The following is a 19,745-nucleotide window of genomic DNA, read 5'->3' as shown; positions in this document are numbered from 1 at the left end:
CTCTTCTAAGAGTTAAACTAGACACAACATAGTATAGCCCCAATCACCTAGACAAGGGTGAGTGGTTAGTCTGATTTTAACTGTACTAATCTCTTCCTTCCTTCAACCAAAATGGGAGCAAAATTCTTTCTCCATCTTACTTTGCCACAATTACTCTCCCCAAGTGCACTTATTCTCAGCTGAGCTCCAATATTGGAAGTTAACGCAGCTAAGGCAAAATTACTCGCAGAGAAGATTCTGGAGAGGTTAATTGGTGGGCAGGCTTCTGAAGGGGTCTGCTACACCCTTCCTGATAGAATCATAGTTGGAAGAGACCACAAGGGCCATCGAGTCCAACCCCCTGCCAAGCAGGAAACACCATCAGAGCACTCCTGACATATGGTTGTCAAGCCTCTGCTTAAAGACCTCCAAAGAAGGAGACTCCACCACACTCCTTGGCAGCAAATTCCACTGTCAAACAGCTCTTACTGTCAGGAAGTTCTTCCTAATGTTTAGGTGGAATCTTCTTTCTTGTAGTTTGGATCCATTGCTCCGTGTCCGCTTCTCTGGAGCAGCAGAAAACAACCTTTCTCCCTCCTCTATGGGACATCCTTTTATATATTTGAACATGGCTATCATATCACCCCTTAACCTCCTCTTCTCCAGGCTAAACATGCCCAGCTCCCTTAACCGTTCCTCATAAGGCATCGTTTCCAGGCCTTTGACCATTTTGGTTGCCCTCCTCTGGACACGTTCCAGTTTGTCAGTGTCCTTCTTGAACTGTGGTGCCCAGAACTGGACACAGTACTCCAGGTGAGGTCTGACCAGAGCAGAATACAGTGGCACTATTACTTCCCTTGATCTAGATGCTATACTCCTATTGATGCAGCCCAGAATTGCATTGGCTTTTTTAGCTGCCACGTCACACTGTGGCTCATGTCAAGTTTGTGGTCAACCAAGACTCCTAGATCCTTTTGATGTCTTTTTCATTTTAAGCCCTCCATTCTTCTCTGTGTGATTAGGGTAGATTGTGTTCTCTCACACCCAAAGTTGCTACTATAACATTTAGGTGGGCTCTAACCTCTACCACAAATCTCCAAAAATTACCAAAAGTCCCACCAACTGGTTACCGATTAAGAGCAACTAGAGCATGCAAAGGAGAGTGACCAATGGATATTCAGCTCAAATTGTCCCTAGACAAAGGTGAGCCATAGCCATAAAATCTGCAAGGTCTTTTCTACCTGAGCACAACACTTTAAAAAACTGCCTGATGTTTGTCAGATTGGTACATTTGTAATGTATATCAGAATTTCCAAAGAGTAAAGATAGCATTCCAGGCAGATTGCAGTTAAGAGCTACCTTTATTATGCACTGTAAATTCTGAATCTGTTTCACATAATCGAACTACTGACTCCATCTGCTGGTTAAGAAAAATACCTACATAGGCAACGATGACCAAAAACAAGATTAACACGAGCATACCTTATGCCTGTACAGTAGTACCTTGGTTTACAACCATAATCCGTTCCGGAGGTCCAGTTGTAAAGCAAAACAGATTGTAACCCAAGGTGCACTTTTGCCAATGCCCCCCCCCCCCATGGGTTGTAATCCCAAAAAAGGGACACACACTTCTGGGTCTGACGTGGTTGTAATCCAAAGCGGTTGCAAACCAAGGTACCACTGTACTGAAAAAGCTTCAGGATCATACTTCACGGGATAAGCCCAGTGGTTCTCAAACTTTTCTCAGGGCCACACTTTCAGAATAAAAATTTGACTGCGCCACACTGAATTTTTTATTGATAAAAATACACTGAAAAACAGTAAGAATCAACTCCTAGCAGTATTCGATTTTATAATACTGCTCCTTATGCAGTTTATGTTCTTATGCAGCTACATAAGAACAGGAATAATTTCCAAAATATAAATGAGCCTCTTAAATATGTATGCAAACTCAATGAGAAGTGTGAGCTTGTTTTTGCCGAGTAATCTCATTTATATTATGTCTAATTTATGACAAACGCTCATCTCCCTCATGAACACAAAGAAGCCTTTCTCCTTTCTGAACTTTCATATTTGTCAGAAGAAAATCCTTGTTCACAAGAGTAAGTCATAGAACAGCCAATGCAGTGGATACTGCTTCTGTTGTTTATCCATACTACACAGAAATGTTTGATTGTCCTTGAATCTTCCTACCACACTTGCCATCCTCTCCTGCCATACCCTTTTTGAACCACTGAATTATCCTATGTCAAACAATTATCCCATGAAGAGTTATCAAAATTCTGCAATACTGCACATCCTAAATCTACTTCTGAAACATGCCTTCCGCTGAACGTATTTAGGGTCAACAGAAGTGTTTCCTGCTTTGATTGTATGTGTCAGTAAATACTGTACACACAAAGGCTGCCTCACTTGGCAGTGCTCAAAGTATAATAGCTGGATCAGGAGTAGCCCTTCAGATGTTACTGCACTACAATTCCCATCATCCCTGATCAAGCAACATGCTGCCATGAGGCAACGGGAGTTGTAAAGGTAAAGGGACCCCTGACCATTAGGTCCAGTCGTGGCCGACTCTGGGGTTGCGGTGCTCATCTCGCTTTATTGGCCGAGGGAGCCAGCATACAGCTTCCGGGTCATGTGGCCAGCATGACTAAGCCGCTTCTGGCGAACCAGAGCAGCGCACGGAAACGTCGTTTACCTTCCCGCCAAAGCGGTACCTATTTATCTACTTGCACTTTGATGTGCTTTCGAACTGCTAGGTTGGCAGGAGCAGGGACCGAGAAACGGGAGCTCACCCCGTCGTGGGGATTCAAACCGCCGACCTTCTGATCAGCAAGTCCTAGCCTCTGTGGTTTAACCCACAGTGCCACCCGCGTCCCAACGGGAGTTGTAGTCCGATAATATTTGTAGGGCACCACATTGGCTTCCCCTTACCCAGATGATTCACAAATTGGGTGGAATTTCACGTTACACTCTTCCAATTGTTCCTTCATTTATGCTATTTAAAAACCCCCTCCTTCCCCTCATCTCTTCTCAGGGTTCTCCTGACTCTCCAGAAGCACATTTGGGGAAGCGCAAGAGGGAAGTAGAGAAGCCCCCCTTGCGCTGGTTTAATGGAATCCAGGCCACTGTTTTCAGTTATAACCTAAGTTTTTAAGAGCACTCCAAAAAATGTAGTATGAATGAGACCCCTTTGGAAACGCAGGCATCACTCAGATGCACTTAGAGAGCCAAGCTACTTCAAAGCATGCATTTTGTGTAAGAAGCATTATTTAAAAGAAGCTAAACCTCCGTAATGTGTTTGCTTGTAGCTTGATCAACAGCAAAAACTACATGCGCACAGATAGCACAACAGCATGCTAAGAAGGAAAAAAATCAGCACCAACCTCATCCTTAGGCCTCGGTGAGAGCTGTCTCAAAACAAACAAGGCGAAATGAGAAATGGCAGGACGGTTAATAAGATTTCAAAACACTTTCCCTAAAGAAATTTAGCTTAAAATTGAATGGGTGAGGTACTTTTCATGAGATATTTTAGTATCTATTGTTTTCATTCATCCCTGTATCTTTTCATACCAGTTTTGGCATTTGATCCCTGTTTTAGATTAAGCCAGACTTCCCTCCTTTGTCCAAACCAGGGAACTCTGTCTTAATTCCTGTTTATACAACCAGATAATCCTGATCCCACCTTATTATCCTGGTTGTTAACAGTCATTAAGCCAAGCTGAGTCTTTATTATACAGTAAAGCAAGGACTACAGTATGAAGAACGCTTGATATGCCCTGCGCATCATTTTTTAAATTAAAACTGCTTTAGATATGGCTTATATCTGAACTATGTCTTGAATACAGAGGTGCTCTTGTGCAAATTGCAGGCAAGATGGTCCTTCAATTACTGAGGGCTTCCTCCTTCTATAGCAGCCCCCTTTGTCATGTCCAGTACTGGTCTCGGGGGAGGGGGGAACCCTCATGAGTGGCTTTTCATGGACAAAGGGGACTATAGCGGGGAGAAGAGGGTAAAAAAGCCCTATTAAGTGAGCAAAGTTCCACTTGCACAATGATATTTATCTTTCATAAGTAGCTAATACGGAATATTTTGAAACAAACCCATAGCATTCACAAAGTTTACTACTCACACACAAAAATGCTATTAGTCCTCCCTGCAATTGTTTGTGGCTCATGTGAAAGAAAAAAAAGAATCAAAAATTTGCCTGCCTGGTCTCTGGAGTTGATTTTTCACTTGCCACGGTTAACTTGACTAGTGGTCATTTACAAGCCTAGGATAACAATTCATTTGACAGCTCCTATTCATGGAAAATCGACTATTAAGATTTTCAGTGAAATAGGAAAAATTGCATGGCGTCTCTTAAAATTGACCGGACAATCTCATTTTAGATTTAATGGAAGAATGTACTCCAACTTAACAATTTATTTCATTACCCTGGGTCTACTCTGGTCAGGAAATAGTTGAATACAACCCAGCAAAATTTATGAACAGAAGTGTGATGTTAATAATGTGATGTTGGCTTTTTAACAACATGACATACAAGTTTGCAATTTATGGGGAGAAATCATTTTAGCTGATAATTTAGAAGAAAAATCAGGATAGATACTCACCATGAAGGAGTCCCATGTGACATCATATTCCATCCTATAAAGGAAGTGAAAGTGCTCTTCCCTTCAGTCTGATTTACAAGAAATAAAAGAGAAAGAGAGAGAAAGAAGGTTGTAATGTTGCTACACTAGGTACGTTGACCATCATGGAAAAGAGGGAAAGTGATTGAAAACTTTATTTTCCCTCTTGTAGCACATACAGATTGAAGTAGGAAAAGAGTGTTGTTCTCTTTGAGATGAATGGAATGAATCATATCTGCCTAATTAAGAATTTTGGGATAATCAAGAATTTAACTCAGCAAAAAGGATCAAATCTGCTATTGTCAAACTACCAATATCAGACAAAAGAAAAAAGAAACAGAGAAGAAAGCCTGTATTTCTAAAAAGCTGGTATTGCTATTTCGTGGAATTAAATCCGTCGATGGTGTACATATTATCTACCAAAAGATTGAAAGCCCTATGGTCTCATATAAGGGGAATACCACAGTACATATATTTATTTGTTAGTGAACACAAATTGATCCACAAAATGAGTTACATGAATTTATGCCTTTGGGATCACACTGCAAACTTGGCAGAACATGTAGTCACAAATTACTTAAAATGTGATACGTCTGAAACAACAGGGAGAGAAATCTTAATGGAGGAGAAAGTATGTATTTCTCCAAAAGAAATAAAAGATATGGCAGTGGAAATCCACTATTTTCTGGTTACCAACAGAGGTTCAATTTGTGGCAAAAGTTACTACTGTATTTAGTAGAATGTGCCCTGGACAGCAATAAATTTACCTTTGACAAAACTGCCGCAATCTGTGCTGAGCCCATCACATCGGGCACAACATAAATATTGAAGTTATGAACAAAGCTTTGCTTAAAAGATTACCTTCTAGGATGAAGGCTACCCCAAGCTTGATTTAATGCTGCAGCCCTACATCAGCTGTGGGAGTGATGCAATAACACCTAACTTGGCTTTTCTTGCATGACTGCTGTTCTTTTGGGCAATGTTCCAAGTGCTACCTCGGGCCCCAGGCTTTGCTAGACCCAGATCTGCTATCTGGACCAGCAATGAGTGACACAGTCTCATTTGGCTTGCAGAACTTGGGTGTACTGAGGCAGCATGACTGACCTTCTGAAACTGTTCACCTGGAAATACTCAGGATTCTCAGGCATCAGAAGATACCAGTAAGTGTCCATTGCATGACTACAGAAGTGCAAATTTTAATACAATTATTATTATTTAAGTAATTAACCCTGTTAGCTAAACATCTTGCTCAAACAATCCAAAATTAATCTGGCAGTCTTGAAAGAACCCGCCCCCCCTAAGATGCACCAGTACAAAAGAACAGGAAATAATCTTAGCTATGAAAAAATCGCCTTATTCTGTTTTTATCTAGTCCAAGAGTCTGGATGCAGAAACACAGCTATATGCAATATTTGCATTTTACATGAATCATGAGAACGTGAATGAGGATTAACCTCACAAAAGAAAAGGACTGCTATACTTTCAGAGCAATAAAGAATGGGAGAATAGAATCCCGTTTAAATAATTTCTAAGAGACTAGGATAAATGGAGTGTAAACAAAGGCTGGAGATATAGGATATTTAGTCTTTCTGCTGAGATCTTGAAAAAAAACAACCAGAATGAAGGGAGGAGCACTTTTTGTTTTTACATAGAATGGAATATGATGTTGTGTCTATAGTCCTTAAAAACAGCTCAAACACACCAATGCCCACATAATACTGGAATATGATCTTAAATCTAATTATTTCAGTACTTTATTCCTCAGAATGTCATTTGTTAACAGGCCTACATATATTTTTCTACAGCAATATTTTCACTGTTAAAAACATGCAATAATCAAGAAACTTGAAAACAGCCATTTTTTAAGCATGGAAGACAAAATTTATAGTGCACTGTAGAATTAAGTGCTGAATAAAATGACCCAATTAAAGGATTTATTAAACAAGTTGCAAATTATACAGCATCAAAAATGTATTTGCAGCACAGTTCAAAAGGGACATTTCATTCTAAAAAAAGGAGCACATAACCTGATTCTTTGCACAATGAAGTCAATGGGGAACTGATACCAATTTTGATATTTCTGGATTGTACTCAAGCTTTTCAAAGAAGCTGGATATCCTGAAGTCTTAGCTTCTGACTTCAGTAACAGGTTTTTCCCAGTCCCCTACAACTGGTCTTAACAACAACAGCAACAATAAAACTAACTAACAAGTGAGTACAAGCACACCAGACATGGTATATATGGTACATTCCTAATTGTATCATGAAGAATGTGAATGTTTATCGGTAAGACAATTAATTTATTAAGTGGGGAATATATGGTATGTTCTTTCTACAGACAGGACAGTTAATAAGATGGCCAGCACATCTCTCAATGTTTTCAAGCTGGCTTGTTTCAAAGAAACTATAGTTAAAATTAACTACCATTTGATCATGTCTGGATGAGTTGACAAGCTGTTGTTAAGCAGAAGCTATTACTACTTAACCTTGTCAGAGGAGGTGTGAGTATATGAGCCTGAGGCTTATAACAACTCACTCACATCACTCGGCATTATGATTAAGCCTAATGCTAAATAAATATTGCTACCAGTATTTAGAGGTATTTGAATGGGTTTATTTTATAATCCTATTATTCTACATTATCAGAGATGCTAAATGATCCTTGGAACTAAGAGGGCTATCCTGTAGCATTCTCTTAAATGGTTATTGACAAAATTACCCTGCAGGAATTTAAATACTGGGGTAAAATTCGTAAGCTTAAACACTTACATTTAAATAAAGGGTAACATCCTGAGATCCAGCACCGAGGGCCTTCTGACGGTTCCCTCACTGTGAGAAGCCAAGTTACAGGGAACCAGGCAGAGGGCCTTCTCGGTAGTGGCGCTTGCCCTGTGGAACGCCTTCCCACCAGATGTCAAAGAGAACAACAACTACCAGAATTTTAGAAGACATCTGAAGGCAGCCCTGTTTACAGAAGCTTTTAATGTTTGATGGACTATTGTATTTTAGTATTTTGTTGAAAGCCACCCAGAGTGGCTGGAGAAACCCAGCCAGATGGGCAGGGTATAAATAAATTGTTGCTGTTGTTGTTGTCCACCTGCAAGCTACAAATTCGGTAGCTAAAAAAAAAAGACATGGGCAGTATTCAACAAAGTAGTTCAATTAGCACAAGGATTTCTGTTGGTGCCCTGAAACTTCCCCTTCCTCTCTGATCTCCATGTGCCCCTGTGCCCGCCGCACATCTGCTTCAGAGGGTTGGGAGAGCCCACAGAACAGATTTGGAGGGTGTGCAGTGAGCATGAGGAGAGAGAGAGTTGTGTTGTGCAGCTAAGAGTTCTTGCACTAACAGAACTACTTTGTTATGTATTTTGATCCTTTTAGGAAAATCATTATAACTTAGTAAAACAAAAGCTAGAAAATAAGGTTCCTGGCATGCCCTGAACACCAAATTCTGGGAGAGCATGTAGAAATTTTGAGCTAACTGCTATTCAAAACCACAACTGGGTGAGGCTCAAAAATGAATGTCAAGTGTTAGGATTATTTTTTGTTTGCTTTTCAGTATGAAACTGTTTGCAATTTCAAACCAGCTCAAGCCTTAAGACTGACAAAGTTAAATAGGCCAATTAAAGTCTATTTAGATCAACTAAGTAAGAGAAATAAAGGAACTTACCGCAAGCCATAACAAGGTAATGTGATGAGCCTGAACATTGCCAGAAAAACTCTCAATGGGAGGAGTGTGAACACATAGAGAAAAGCATCCAGGCACAAAAAAATTCCAAAAATCATCAACTAGAGAGTAAAAGGAAAGAGAAATCAGAGTAAAAACTGTTACTTTAAAGATTTCCATGCTGATAAGCATCACAATTCTAAGTCTATAAAATCACCCTTACATTTACCCAAAAGTAACACACAGAAAGCACTTACACACCAAAGACCTTATTAAAAACTGCCACAAATACAGAATGCAGAAATCCTCACAAAACCAACATCAGCCAACAAAAGAATAACCTAAATCTTTCTAAAGGTTTGGAAGAACAACTATTTTTTCACAATTTCCCTAAACCTAAATGTGTGACACCATGCCAGTAAAGTAGTGGTCATGATGTTATGAGACTGAAGCACTATTTGTTTAGTTTGGGAAACTTTGTGGAACAATACACTGTGCACTTGGAAAGCGTTCAAGAAAATGTCTGCACTGTAAGAATCAGTCAAAGTTTGCAAACGTTCATGGCTCAATGAGTCCAATCTTTCCTCAACAGATGACCTATTCCTGGACACAATTTTAGATAATCAGCCCTGACCTTCCTTTCACATCATGGTGACTACAGTCAGTAGAGACAGGCAGCTTTTGCAGAAGTTATTTTAATTTTGAAAGTTGCCACTCATATGGAACAATCTATGAAAAAATGTTCAGCTTTGCATACACCAGTATTTTTCAGTTTGTGAATTAGGGAATCCTGGGATTTCTCAATGAGAAAGAAAAGAAATCAAATATAGCTTTTCCGCTGTTGACATCCCATACAAGCCATCCATATATTAGGCACCCTCCTAGGTTGATACACCTTCTTAGTTGATGCAGAGTAACAACTGCATGTGAACTGAAGGTGTGTTTTAGCCTGGAACATATGGCAAAACCATTTGTATTAAATAGATGTGGAAAATATTTCCTCAAGATAAGGAGGGTGAAAATAATTAGTTTATGGTTCATAGAATAGAATAGAATAGAATAGAATAGAAATTTATTTGTCATTTATTTGTCATTGTCCGTATATACACAGTATACACAACAACGAAAATCAAAATTCATGCGTTATATGTTAACTGTATAGTATGGAATTGTGTACAGTACTGTTAAATCATCTTTAAAATGACTTCTGAGTTATCACTTTAAAAGGTTTTCTAGAAACCCAGTAAGATTGATTAAATTAGATAAACATATTAATACTAAATTCCAATGTGTAAAAGTTATATTTGAAAAAAGAATCCCACCAATGTATTCCTATTTTATTCCCACCAGCTAATATTAAGTTCAAGTCCCACTGTTTCAGTGAGAGAACTAAGTAGATTCTTATGGGACATTACGTAGTCTGCTTTGGAGTCTTCAAAGAAGCTCACCACACTGAAAAAATATAATGGTTCAGGGAGGTCAGATTGTCAGATAAAACTATCTGTCCCCCAATGTACTTTCTGGGGGTTCTCCCAACTGTTTGGGGGAGATGCAGGGGGAAGAGGGGGGAAGCCCTGTCGAGCAAATGGAACTCCTTATTCAGGACTCTGCTAGTGGGACTCCTTACCTGAATCCTGCCAACCGTTAACAACTTTATAGTTTAATAATAATAAATTTTATTTATACCCCACCATCCCCAGCCAAGACCGGGCTCAGGGCGGCTAACACCAGATATAAAACAATTGATTGAAATACAACTTAAAAAACAAAATTAAAATACAACATTAAAATGCAGCCTCATGTCAGCAGAAACTCAAAATAAAGCACACATGAAAAAACCCCACAAACTTCTTGAAGCAGGAAAATAGGAAGGTGCCTTAAACAGAGTCAGACTGTTGGTCCATTTCAGAAAGGATGATGCAGGATGTAAGTGTTGTCATTGTTTTTGCTCAGCATCTTTTACAATAGAAATGATGTTTATAGCACCTACATAAGGTTTACCCATGGAAATAAGTTTACAGATAAACTATTTACGAAGGTGTTCCCATTAGTGTGTCTCGTAGCCTGAAACAAGATCCACTCATAATGACTGGCATCTGCTGGCTTTTTTGCCAGGGGCAAGCCACTTTTTAAATTGAGCTACTGCTTTTCTCTTTGGCAGTGGAACTGCTGCAGAGAAAACAACAAGTGAAGCTCTGGCTGCACATGCTGTTCTCTTCAGTCCACACACCCTTTGGACACAAGCCTACACATTCAATTATGGTATCACCATACAAAAGACAAAGTGATGCTTTTGGACTCCATACATAAGACACAGCCCTCAGACAGTGTACAGGGAAAAAGTAATTTTTAAAATTATTTTTTGTAATTTATTTTGTAATGCATTCAAAAGTGCATGTTTAGAAAGTTCTGTTATGTTTTTAATAAAACCAGAATTTGAATTTATCAGCCCAAGTAGAACGCTGAGAAAGTAGTTTACCTTTTCCAGCTCTCTTGGTATTCGCATGCACGTGTACACTCGTTCCCTCCTTTCTGTGTACTTTGCTTCATTATGTTCCAGGAAGTAACCCCTTGTAAGCTCTGCATTGATGAACCTCAATAGTGAAAGATCTGCAACAGAAGAGGGGAAATTTGTTTTAAAGCAAGTTGTACTTCAATAATAACAACTTTTGTTGGGTTGAAATAAATGACAGACGAGTGACAAGTGTCATACGGGAGGCATCTCTCGAGCATGTCTCAGAGAGTCCCTTTTATTGAATATTACAGCATTGCCACATATGTGCTTGTTGCTGATTGGTTAACACAAATCATATGCAAGGGTTGCGTATAGGCATTAATCATCAATAGATTAAAGGTTGGGAAAGGGAACACAGAGTTGGACAGGTATGAAAACCTCCTTATTAAACTATTACTAGTGATTGATATAGCAAAACTTAAAGGGCATAACTATTGTATTCCATAGATGTGGTCAACCATGCATTAAGAACAGGTCAGGATACGATGTTTCATGAACTCAATGTGAACTGAACATTCTAGGGTGGGTGAGGAAGGAATGCTTCAGCTCAGAGCGGTTTGCCAGACTCATGTGCAGAAGCAAAACCTCACATCAAACTTTATTTTTTTAGGCTAAAAATATTTGTTTTCCAAGTTCAAAACATGTATTCCAAGAGTGGATGGGTTTAAATTAAGGCGGTTTAAATCAACATATTACCTATGACCACATAGTATCTTTTCAATGTTGTTGCTTTCCACTTCACATCTGCTCCTTTTTTTCTCACAATTGAGCCCAAAAGCCCAGACGCAGAGTAAGCCAGCAATCAAAACGTTTGCTCATTGCAGCCCATGCGGTTAGAGGCAACCAGGGGCGAAGATTTTACAGAACTGATCAGCTGTCAGCTATGGTTTGGTGGTCAACTGATGTAACAACAGACTATGGTTTGCCCAAATCAGGAAGTCAGAGAGGAAATTTGGACATGTGAAGAGATGCAAGAGGGAAAGGGGAGAACACCAGCATGATGATGGCCAAACTTTGGTTCAGAATTACAGTCCAGTCCACACATAATACCAAACCATGGTTGTTCTCAATTTGTTATTCAATTTTAAGACGTGATTAAATGTAGCTTTAACATTCTTGTATTTAGATTTAACTTTAATTACTTTCCATCCACCCACTTCAAACATCTACCCATGTTATGAGCAACTTTTAAAGTGATTTTAGCTTTATTTTTTTATACAGATAGAATCAGAGAATAATTTTTTTTTTTAGAAATGGAAGGGACCCCAAGGTCCAAAACCCTGCAATGCAAGACTAGACGACGCATCCTGCAATCTCTTTTGGAAATGGGAGATCTAGTGTTTACACAGAGCTCTTTAAACAAGAAAGGCATCCACATTTAATTCAGCAGATAAAAATTACCCATTTATGTTTTTCTTGACATGTTCAAGAAGAAAATACCCCAAAGCCTCACATGAACTCCAGAACAAATTTAGAGTTCCAAATCCAGCTACTCATTCCACATAAAACAATGGCCTAATGCCTAGTTAATGTGTAGCTGAAATGCAGACTTCGCAATTCATATTACACTCACTACACCTTACCAGCCTATAGAGAGCAGCATAATAAAGGAGTGGCAGTTTTAGCATTCTGCAAAATGCTACTCCCAGTTTGAAAGTTTATTTATATAAACATGTGTGTGTGTGTATATATATATATATGTGTGTGTGTATATGTATATGTGTGTATATGTATATGTATGTATATATATATATATATATATATATACACACACACACACACACACGTGATAGATTTGTTTATTTCTGTCTAGTCATCAGACTAATAATAATAATAATTTATTGATTCCCCACCCATCTGGCTGGGTTTCCCCAGCCACTCTGGGCGCCTCCCAACTGAATATTAAAAACAATACAGAGTCAGACATTAAAAACTTCATCAAAAACAAAACTTTAACAGTACAAAAGGAGCCAATTAAAAGCTATAAAAATCTGTTCTTGCTTAGATACCAGAATTTGTCTTCTGATCCACTTATGTTATTTTGAGGAATGGGTTTACTGTACCCCTGAGATTATATTAGAAAAACTACAGTGTATCATGTCATTTATCTCTACAGAAAGAGGCCTGGTGAATAGAAAGTGGTAAGGATGCCATAGGCCAACTGAGGCAGGGCTTGTGTCCCCCTCCCAAGCCCTGGAGATGACAATGCAGTCATTCCATACCTCCTTCCATTGACTTTTCACCATTTCCTTGTGCATGCACCCCAGTCTTACATGTCCCTGCTATGTCAGCTTGCCCTTACTATTGCTTGTTGTCTGCTCCAAAGGCACCCCTGAGACACACCTGAGCTCACCTGGACGGTACCTCTGCCTTTCTGTCACGTGTCTTTTGGCTCCTGTACCTTATCCACTTCATGCCAATGACTTGGGCTTCCCTCCTGTGACCACTCACATCTGAAATGATGGGCAAGAGCTGCCTATCAGCTAACGGTCAATGTTAGCATCGAAAGCAGCTCAGCTATTTCAAAGTTTGCACTGTTTTACTAGAATTTGTAAAGCTTCAGAGACCACCTCTCTGACATTGTCACCATGCCAATTTTGATAAACTCACACAGAAATTCAGGGCAATCGCCACACAAAGTGAAAACTGCTGCAGCTACATTCATGTTTATTGCCCCCAAAAAGGCATTCATGTTTATTGCCTCAAGGCTGCAGAATGATATCTCCTCTAAGGTGAATTATTTGCCCACTCTATTTCCCAGAAGAAGGTAAAGCACATCTATTTCAGTTTGCCTTTTGCTTGACTGGTTATTCTTTTGGGGGGTTTTAAACTGTTTGTTGTTATTAATCCACTGCAGGTTTTGTATTCTGCTGAACCCTGGAAAAGTGGCTAGTAATTGTGCTTAATAAATATAATAGAACCACTGGAATCTTGAACTCTTTGTTTCAGAAGATACAGGGAAAAGTTGCACCAGTGCACCCGTTTTTTTATGTTTATTAAAAATATAAACTACCAACTAGTAATTGCACTAACGCTTTATCCTCTTTGGTGGAAAAATATATGAAAAGTTCTCAAGATGACAGGCTCAAATCTAATTAAACTGTATTTACCTGATCCCAGAGAGCTCAGGAACTGTTGGCTCAATCCATTATAGACTATTTATTACTCCCTAGCTCAATTTCTGCTGCATGAGCCAAGAGCTATGCTCAGGAAACACAGATCCTGCTATGTCATCTGCCTAGTAAACAAAATCGCTGCTGTTCTGAACCTAAATTTTTAAAACAAGATTTAAAGAACAGAACTAACCTTTACAACCAAAAGTTACTGAAGTTCAACTGTGAAATCATTAGGTCAAGCACAAGTCAGGTAACCACAAACATACAAAAAATATTGGAATAGGGAATCACTTTCTCTACGGTTAACTCTACAATGGGAATGAAACTGCTATTTGCAGAGAATGAACCTACTATGTGTCAAGTAAGAAACTTAAATGCATATCCAAAATCTCTGAATATAAAGGTTCCAATTTTGGTTAAGTAACTTGTGTATTCTGGAACGTTTACAAAGTACAGCCAGCTTCAAATATTTGCACATGTATATGAACTGCAGCTTTTCCAAACAAAAGAAACAGGTATGATGCAATAAAAAAGGTTGGCTGCACAAGGGCATTTGTAACAGTCGTTGCATAAAGACAATAAACTGAACCATAACTTGGTGGATTGTAAGCCACGAATGAGATCTCATTTCCTTGAATGAAGCTCTTTATGCAGGAGGAGAAGGAAATGAGATCTCATTATTTCTTGTTTTGATCAAACCTTAGTTTATTATTACATCTGAACACACAAACTCTGGTCTGAGCTATCCCTTCAAGTCACAATCAAACCATGCTTTGCCATGCAGACTTGAAGCTCCAGAAGAGAGGAGATGATTGCTTATTTGGGATATTCCAGAGAAAGATGGAAGACGTTCATCTGAATGAAGCCTCTACTTGACTGTGACCAAATAATAGGCAACCAACAGACCAGCTAATTGGTCAGCATTACAAGCCCACCAAGAATTTACCCTGAAACCAGACAAGATGGGAGGTGTTGTTGGCAATCAAGCTGGGCTCTCTCTGAGGCTTTGCTTGTTATTGAAGTTTCTCTTGTTCTATTGGACCAGACACAATGTGGGAGTGGGGAGGTAGGCCTGGGTGGTATATTGATATATCGCCCAGGAGTTGTATGAGGGGCAGATCGCGATGACAGCTTCACTCGGCGGTATATTGCAGGTGAAACCACTGTCTTCCGAATCCCTCTGCTGCCTAGGGAGAAACAAGCTGCAGCCGGGTGCTGGGGGCAGAGGGACTCAAGAGCGGCGACAGCTTCACCAATATACCACTGAGTGAAACCACCATAGTAGCCTGCCCTCATACTGGCAGAGCAAGAAACCAGCTGCACCGGCAGGGCACGATACAGCTTGTTCCTCCCTCAGCATCATTAAACTGCTCAGCTGAGGAGTCCATGGCTGCCTTTGCCTCAGCCAAGCAGTTTTACAGAGCCCCCAACCCGCCACTGGCTCACACTCCCCAGCTGAGAGAGCCCTGATCTGGCTCCTGTTTGCACGAGAGTGGTATCAGGATCACGGCTCCTCAGCTGGGGAGGTGTGGGCTCTGTCACACATCTCCCTTGCACCCCCACAAAAGAGAAGGTTAAAGGAGACCCCCCCTCGCCTCCAGCAAGGCAGGCTAATTGCATTTGCCTCATCCACAGCAGCCTTGGCATGGGGTCGGGCATGCTCAGCCAGGTGGTGCGAGGGCTCTCTGATGCTGCTGCATCGGCAGCCCCGCCTTGTGGACTTCGCCCAGGAAGGTGGGCTGCATCTTTCCTCCAGGGGTGAGCAACCACTCCAGGAGGAAAGAGGAAGCCACGGGTGAAGCTGACACCTGGTCCGTCTTTGGGTAGTGGTGGCCGAGTGAGCAAGGTAGCTTGCCGCCCGCCCACACTGGTGAAGGGAGCCTTAGGAAGGAACCCCAATGGCCCTGCTGCTTGCGTGTGAGCGGCAGGGACACCAGGGCTGGCTCCACTGGGGGCAGGAGCCTTTCTGTCCCCCAGCTGAGCAGCAGGCTGGGCCCAGCTGCATTGGCCCCAGGCCATGAGGCCCTGGTGTGAAAGTGCCTCAGCTCCCACTGTGAGAGTTGAGGCAGTTTCACCCTGTGCCTCACTGGCTGGGGCCAATGCAGCTTGTTTCAACATCGCGGTTTATCCTCGATAAAGTGTCAACCATTAAAATGAGTGTTTTACCAAGAATGCTTTTTATTTCAATCAGCTCCGGTGATTGGCAAGGTGGAATGCTTCTTGAAATGGTAAAAGGATATTTCAATATATATCTTGGCAAGGGAAAAAACCAAGAATAAAATATCAGATACTGATAGATGCTGAAGAGCTTCCTCCTTGCCAGACCTGAGATTTATTATGTTGGTTAAAGGAGTGGTTGTCATTAAAGAATTCACATATTTTAGACTTAGAAGGGCATGACATTTAGCCTGGTTGGCATGCACATCTGTGGTATGAAAAGCTGAAAATAGATAGAGGTTTCACAAATCATATTATTGGAGGGGTGGAATAAATATAAGTATAAAAATTTGTTGGAATGGAAAACACCACTATGGCTCTTGCCTTTAGAAGCCATAGAGCTGTATAGGAAGGAAAACTGGGCAACTTATATAATAACAGAGGAGGGTGACAAGTTTAAGTTAAAAAAGTTTGAAGAATTACCAGGAATGTTAACAACTTGGTCACAATATCACCATTCAAATGAAATGTTTAAAATGGATTAAAAGCTCGGTTTTGTGACTCAAAACCTCTCAGTTAGAGAGACACTTGCTAAATAGTAGTATTAAAGTGATGTAAAAAATGTTCATCCTTTGTTTTCCATTCTAATAGCATCTTCTACAAGTGAAATCTTCAATGATACATTGGGAAATCAACATAGGACATAATATAGAAATGTCGGCATGGAAGCAATTGTGGAATGTAGATTTAAAATTTACTGCATGTTATGAGCTAAAGGAAGTTTATTTGAAAATGAATTATAGATGGTTTAACTTGGAAATGTAGTAAAAGTATTATAAATATAAGCAACTGCAGAAAGAGGGAGATTGAAATAAGAGACAGTGGTACCTCGGGTTACATACACTTCAGGTTACATATGCTTCAGGTTAAAGACTCCACTAACCCAGAAATAGTGCTTCAGGTTAAGAACTTTGCTTCAGGATGAGAACAGAAATTGTGCTCTGGTGGTGCGGCAGCAGCAGGAGGCCCCATTAGCTAAAGTGGTGCTTCAGGTTAAGAACAGTTTCAGGTTAAGAACGGACCTCCGGAACGAATTAGGTACTTAACCCGAGGTACCACTGTATTGAAATTTTATGTTGCAAATGGTTTCTTTTCTTTCGTTTCTTTGCTGCAAAATGGAAAATTATAAATAAACTTTTTTTAAAAAAAACATCGTGGTTTATTGCCACGATGTTTGGCTGGTGATAAATCACAATGTTGAAAATCCAACATCGCCCACCCTACTGTGGGGGAGGCCTCTACTAAAGAAAAGAAAAAAGGTGGTTGCTCTTTTCTATTAATTAGAGATTTCCCTTTAAATCTATTTGGAAGCTGCGGCTCATGCAGAACATCATGGCACTGTTGACAGCTAACAAGGAGAAGCATGCAGATGTTTAACTAGTCTTCAGCCACTGCCCTGGTCACCAGTCAGTTTCTGGGTCAAATTCAACATGTTGCTTTAAACTTTAAAGACCTGGGTGGTGTGAAGGTGTCAGATAGCACCTCTATGTTAGCCTGTCAAGATGAAGGTCCTGCTCAAGTTATCATCATTAAGGGAACTTAAGACATCAACAGGGTCAAGCCCTTCTTAGGAGTAGCCTTAAAAATTCAAAACAAGCAAACATGAGAAGTTGTCATTTGATATTGGTCATTGACAAAGCTGTGCAAGGCCCATCTACCTAAATACAACTCTGGCAAATGAAAGCTGGTCTAAATTTTTTTTTCCCCTGGTGCACATCTAGAAGTCAAATGACTATATTTTCAAATAAGTCTGCAACTAAGATGACTGTTGTGCTATTGTATCAAGGTTGTCCATGATTTTTGGCTTTTGCTGCTGTTGAAGAAATTAATAAATAATACATTTTTTAAAAAAAAGAGGTGTGGTTAAAGATATTTTTTAAAAATATTAACGAATCTAAGAAAAGATCTTCGGGATCAGACCAAAGCCCCACTTAGCTGAACATCTTCTTCCCCACAGTAGCAAGCCAAATGCTCCTGGGAAGCTGGACACAAGGATAAAATGTTGTTTCCCCCCCAGCAATTGATATTCAGAGACCTCCAGTCCTTGAAGTAGTATATAGCCATCATAACTAGTAGCCTCAACCTCCATGAATTTCTCTATTTCCCCTGGCTATCACTACATCTTCTGGTAGCAAATCCCACAGTTTAACACTGCACCATGTGAAGAAGTATTTCCTTTTGTTTTTCTGACTCTCAAAAAAAAATCAGTTTCACTGGATGGCACTAGGTTCTAGTATTAAGACAGCAAGAAAAACATAACTACAGTGGTGCCTCGCAAGACGAAAAGAATCCGTTCCGCGGGTCTTTTCGTCTTGCGGTTTTTTCGTCTTGCGAAGCAAGCCCATTGACGGAGTAGCGCTATTAGCGCTATTGGCGATTTAAGGGCTAAAAACGGCTTTTTAAGGGGTGGGGGATTAGCGGTTTTGCTGCTAAAATGCTTTTAGCAGCTTAGCGCTTCAAAATAAGGGGTTTTGGAGCCAAAAAAACCCCGAAAATTTTCATCATTTTTCGTCTTGCAAAGCAAGCCCATAGGGAAATTCGTCTTGCGAAGCGCCTCTGCAGACGGAAAACCCTTTCGTCTTGCGGGTTTTCCGTCTTGCGAGGCATTCGTCTTGCGGGGCACCACTGTAGTCGCTTATTTCATACCACTCATAATTTTATAAACCTCTATCTCTAACTAGGATTTAGTGCAGTGTCACCTCACCACTGGCCAGTTCCATGATAAATTGTTCCAGGCCTGGGCACTGTCATTTATGATATCCAGAAATTTATTTATCTTGACTGGAACATGCATTTACTCAGTATATATGAAGGAGACTAAAGCCACAGATTACTATCATGCTTTCCCTTTTGGATGCCAATATCGACCGGTACATTTTGGTAACGGTAAAGGGACCCCTGACCATTAGGTCTAGTCGCGGACGACTCTGGGGTTGCGGCGCTCATCTTGCTTGACTGGCCGAGGGAGCCGGCATTTGTCCACGTACAGTTTTTCCGGGTCATGTGGCCACCATGACTAAGCCGCTTCTGGCAAATCAGAGCAGCGCACGGAAACGCCGTTTACCTTCCCGCCAGAGCGGTACCTATTTATCTACTTGCACTTTGATGTGCTTTCAAATGGCTAGGTTGGCAGGAGCTGGAACCGAGCAACGGGAGCTCACCCCGTCGCGGGGATTAGAACAGCCAACCTTCTGATCAGCAAGTCCTAGGCTCTGTGGAGGCAATAATTTGTTTCCAGTACTAAATTACTTTTTGGATCCCATATTGTCACTCACAGCAATTCTGTAGAGGAGTCTGTCCTATCTGAAATATCGCCTCTAGTATGCTTTTCCTATAGAGTTTGTATGCAAAGATCACCGTTATGCTCACTACAGGCAACCCCCCATTTACGTGGGGGTTACATTCCGAGGCACCGTGCATGCTAGTGAAATCACATATATTTGAAACACCATTGGAAAAACCTGCAAACACCCCATTCCGCCACTTCCCCGTCACTTCTGGGTTTGGCATAAGGCACATATACACAGTTGCACACATACTGAACACACATAAATGGGAGGTTGGTTCCTTCACAGGCAGAGACATAGGGGAAGTGTTCTAATGGCAATTTCTGCTACCAC

At 40.5% G+C, this 19,745-nt stretch overlaps 1 protein-coding gene across 3 annotated transcripts in view; it reads right to left on the bottom strand.

Annotated features, from left to right (window-relative positions):
* The window catches only part of TAPT1 (transmembrane anterior posterior transformation 1), a 67,766-nt gene that overhangs the window by 28,444 nt on the left and 19,577 nt on the right, over window positions 1-19,745 (bottom strand). For 2 of the 3 annotated variants that reach the window (XM_083398891.1, XM_083398889.1), the window contains exons 2-4: window positions 10,757-10,887; window positions 8,281-8,399; window positions 3,366-3,389 (exon numbers count right to left, since the gene is read on the bottom strand). In XM_083398891.1, coding sequence (XP_083255017.1) covers window positions 3,366-3,389; window positions 8,281-8,399; window positions 10,757-10,887 — 274 coding nt within the window. The remainder of the gene's footprint in view (window positions 1-3,365; window positions 3,390-8,280; window positions 8,400-10,756; window positions 10,888-19,745) is intronic. The other variant, XM_083398890.1, reaches the window with a different exon arrangement.

This window comes from Podarcis tiliguerta (genome assembly GCF_965153285.1).
Source record: "Podarcis tiliguerta genome assembly, chromosome: 9".
In the NCBI taxonomy this organism is placed as follows: domain Eukaryota; kingdom Metazoa; phylum Chordata; class Lepidosauria; order Squamata; family Lacertidae; genus Podarcis; species Podarcis tiliguerta.
Note: the sequence above shows the minus strand (reverse complement) of the source record. Positions and strands in the feature narration are given on the sequence as shown.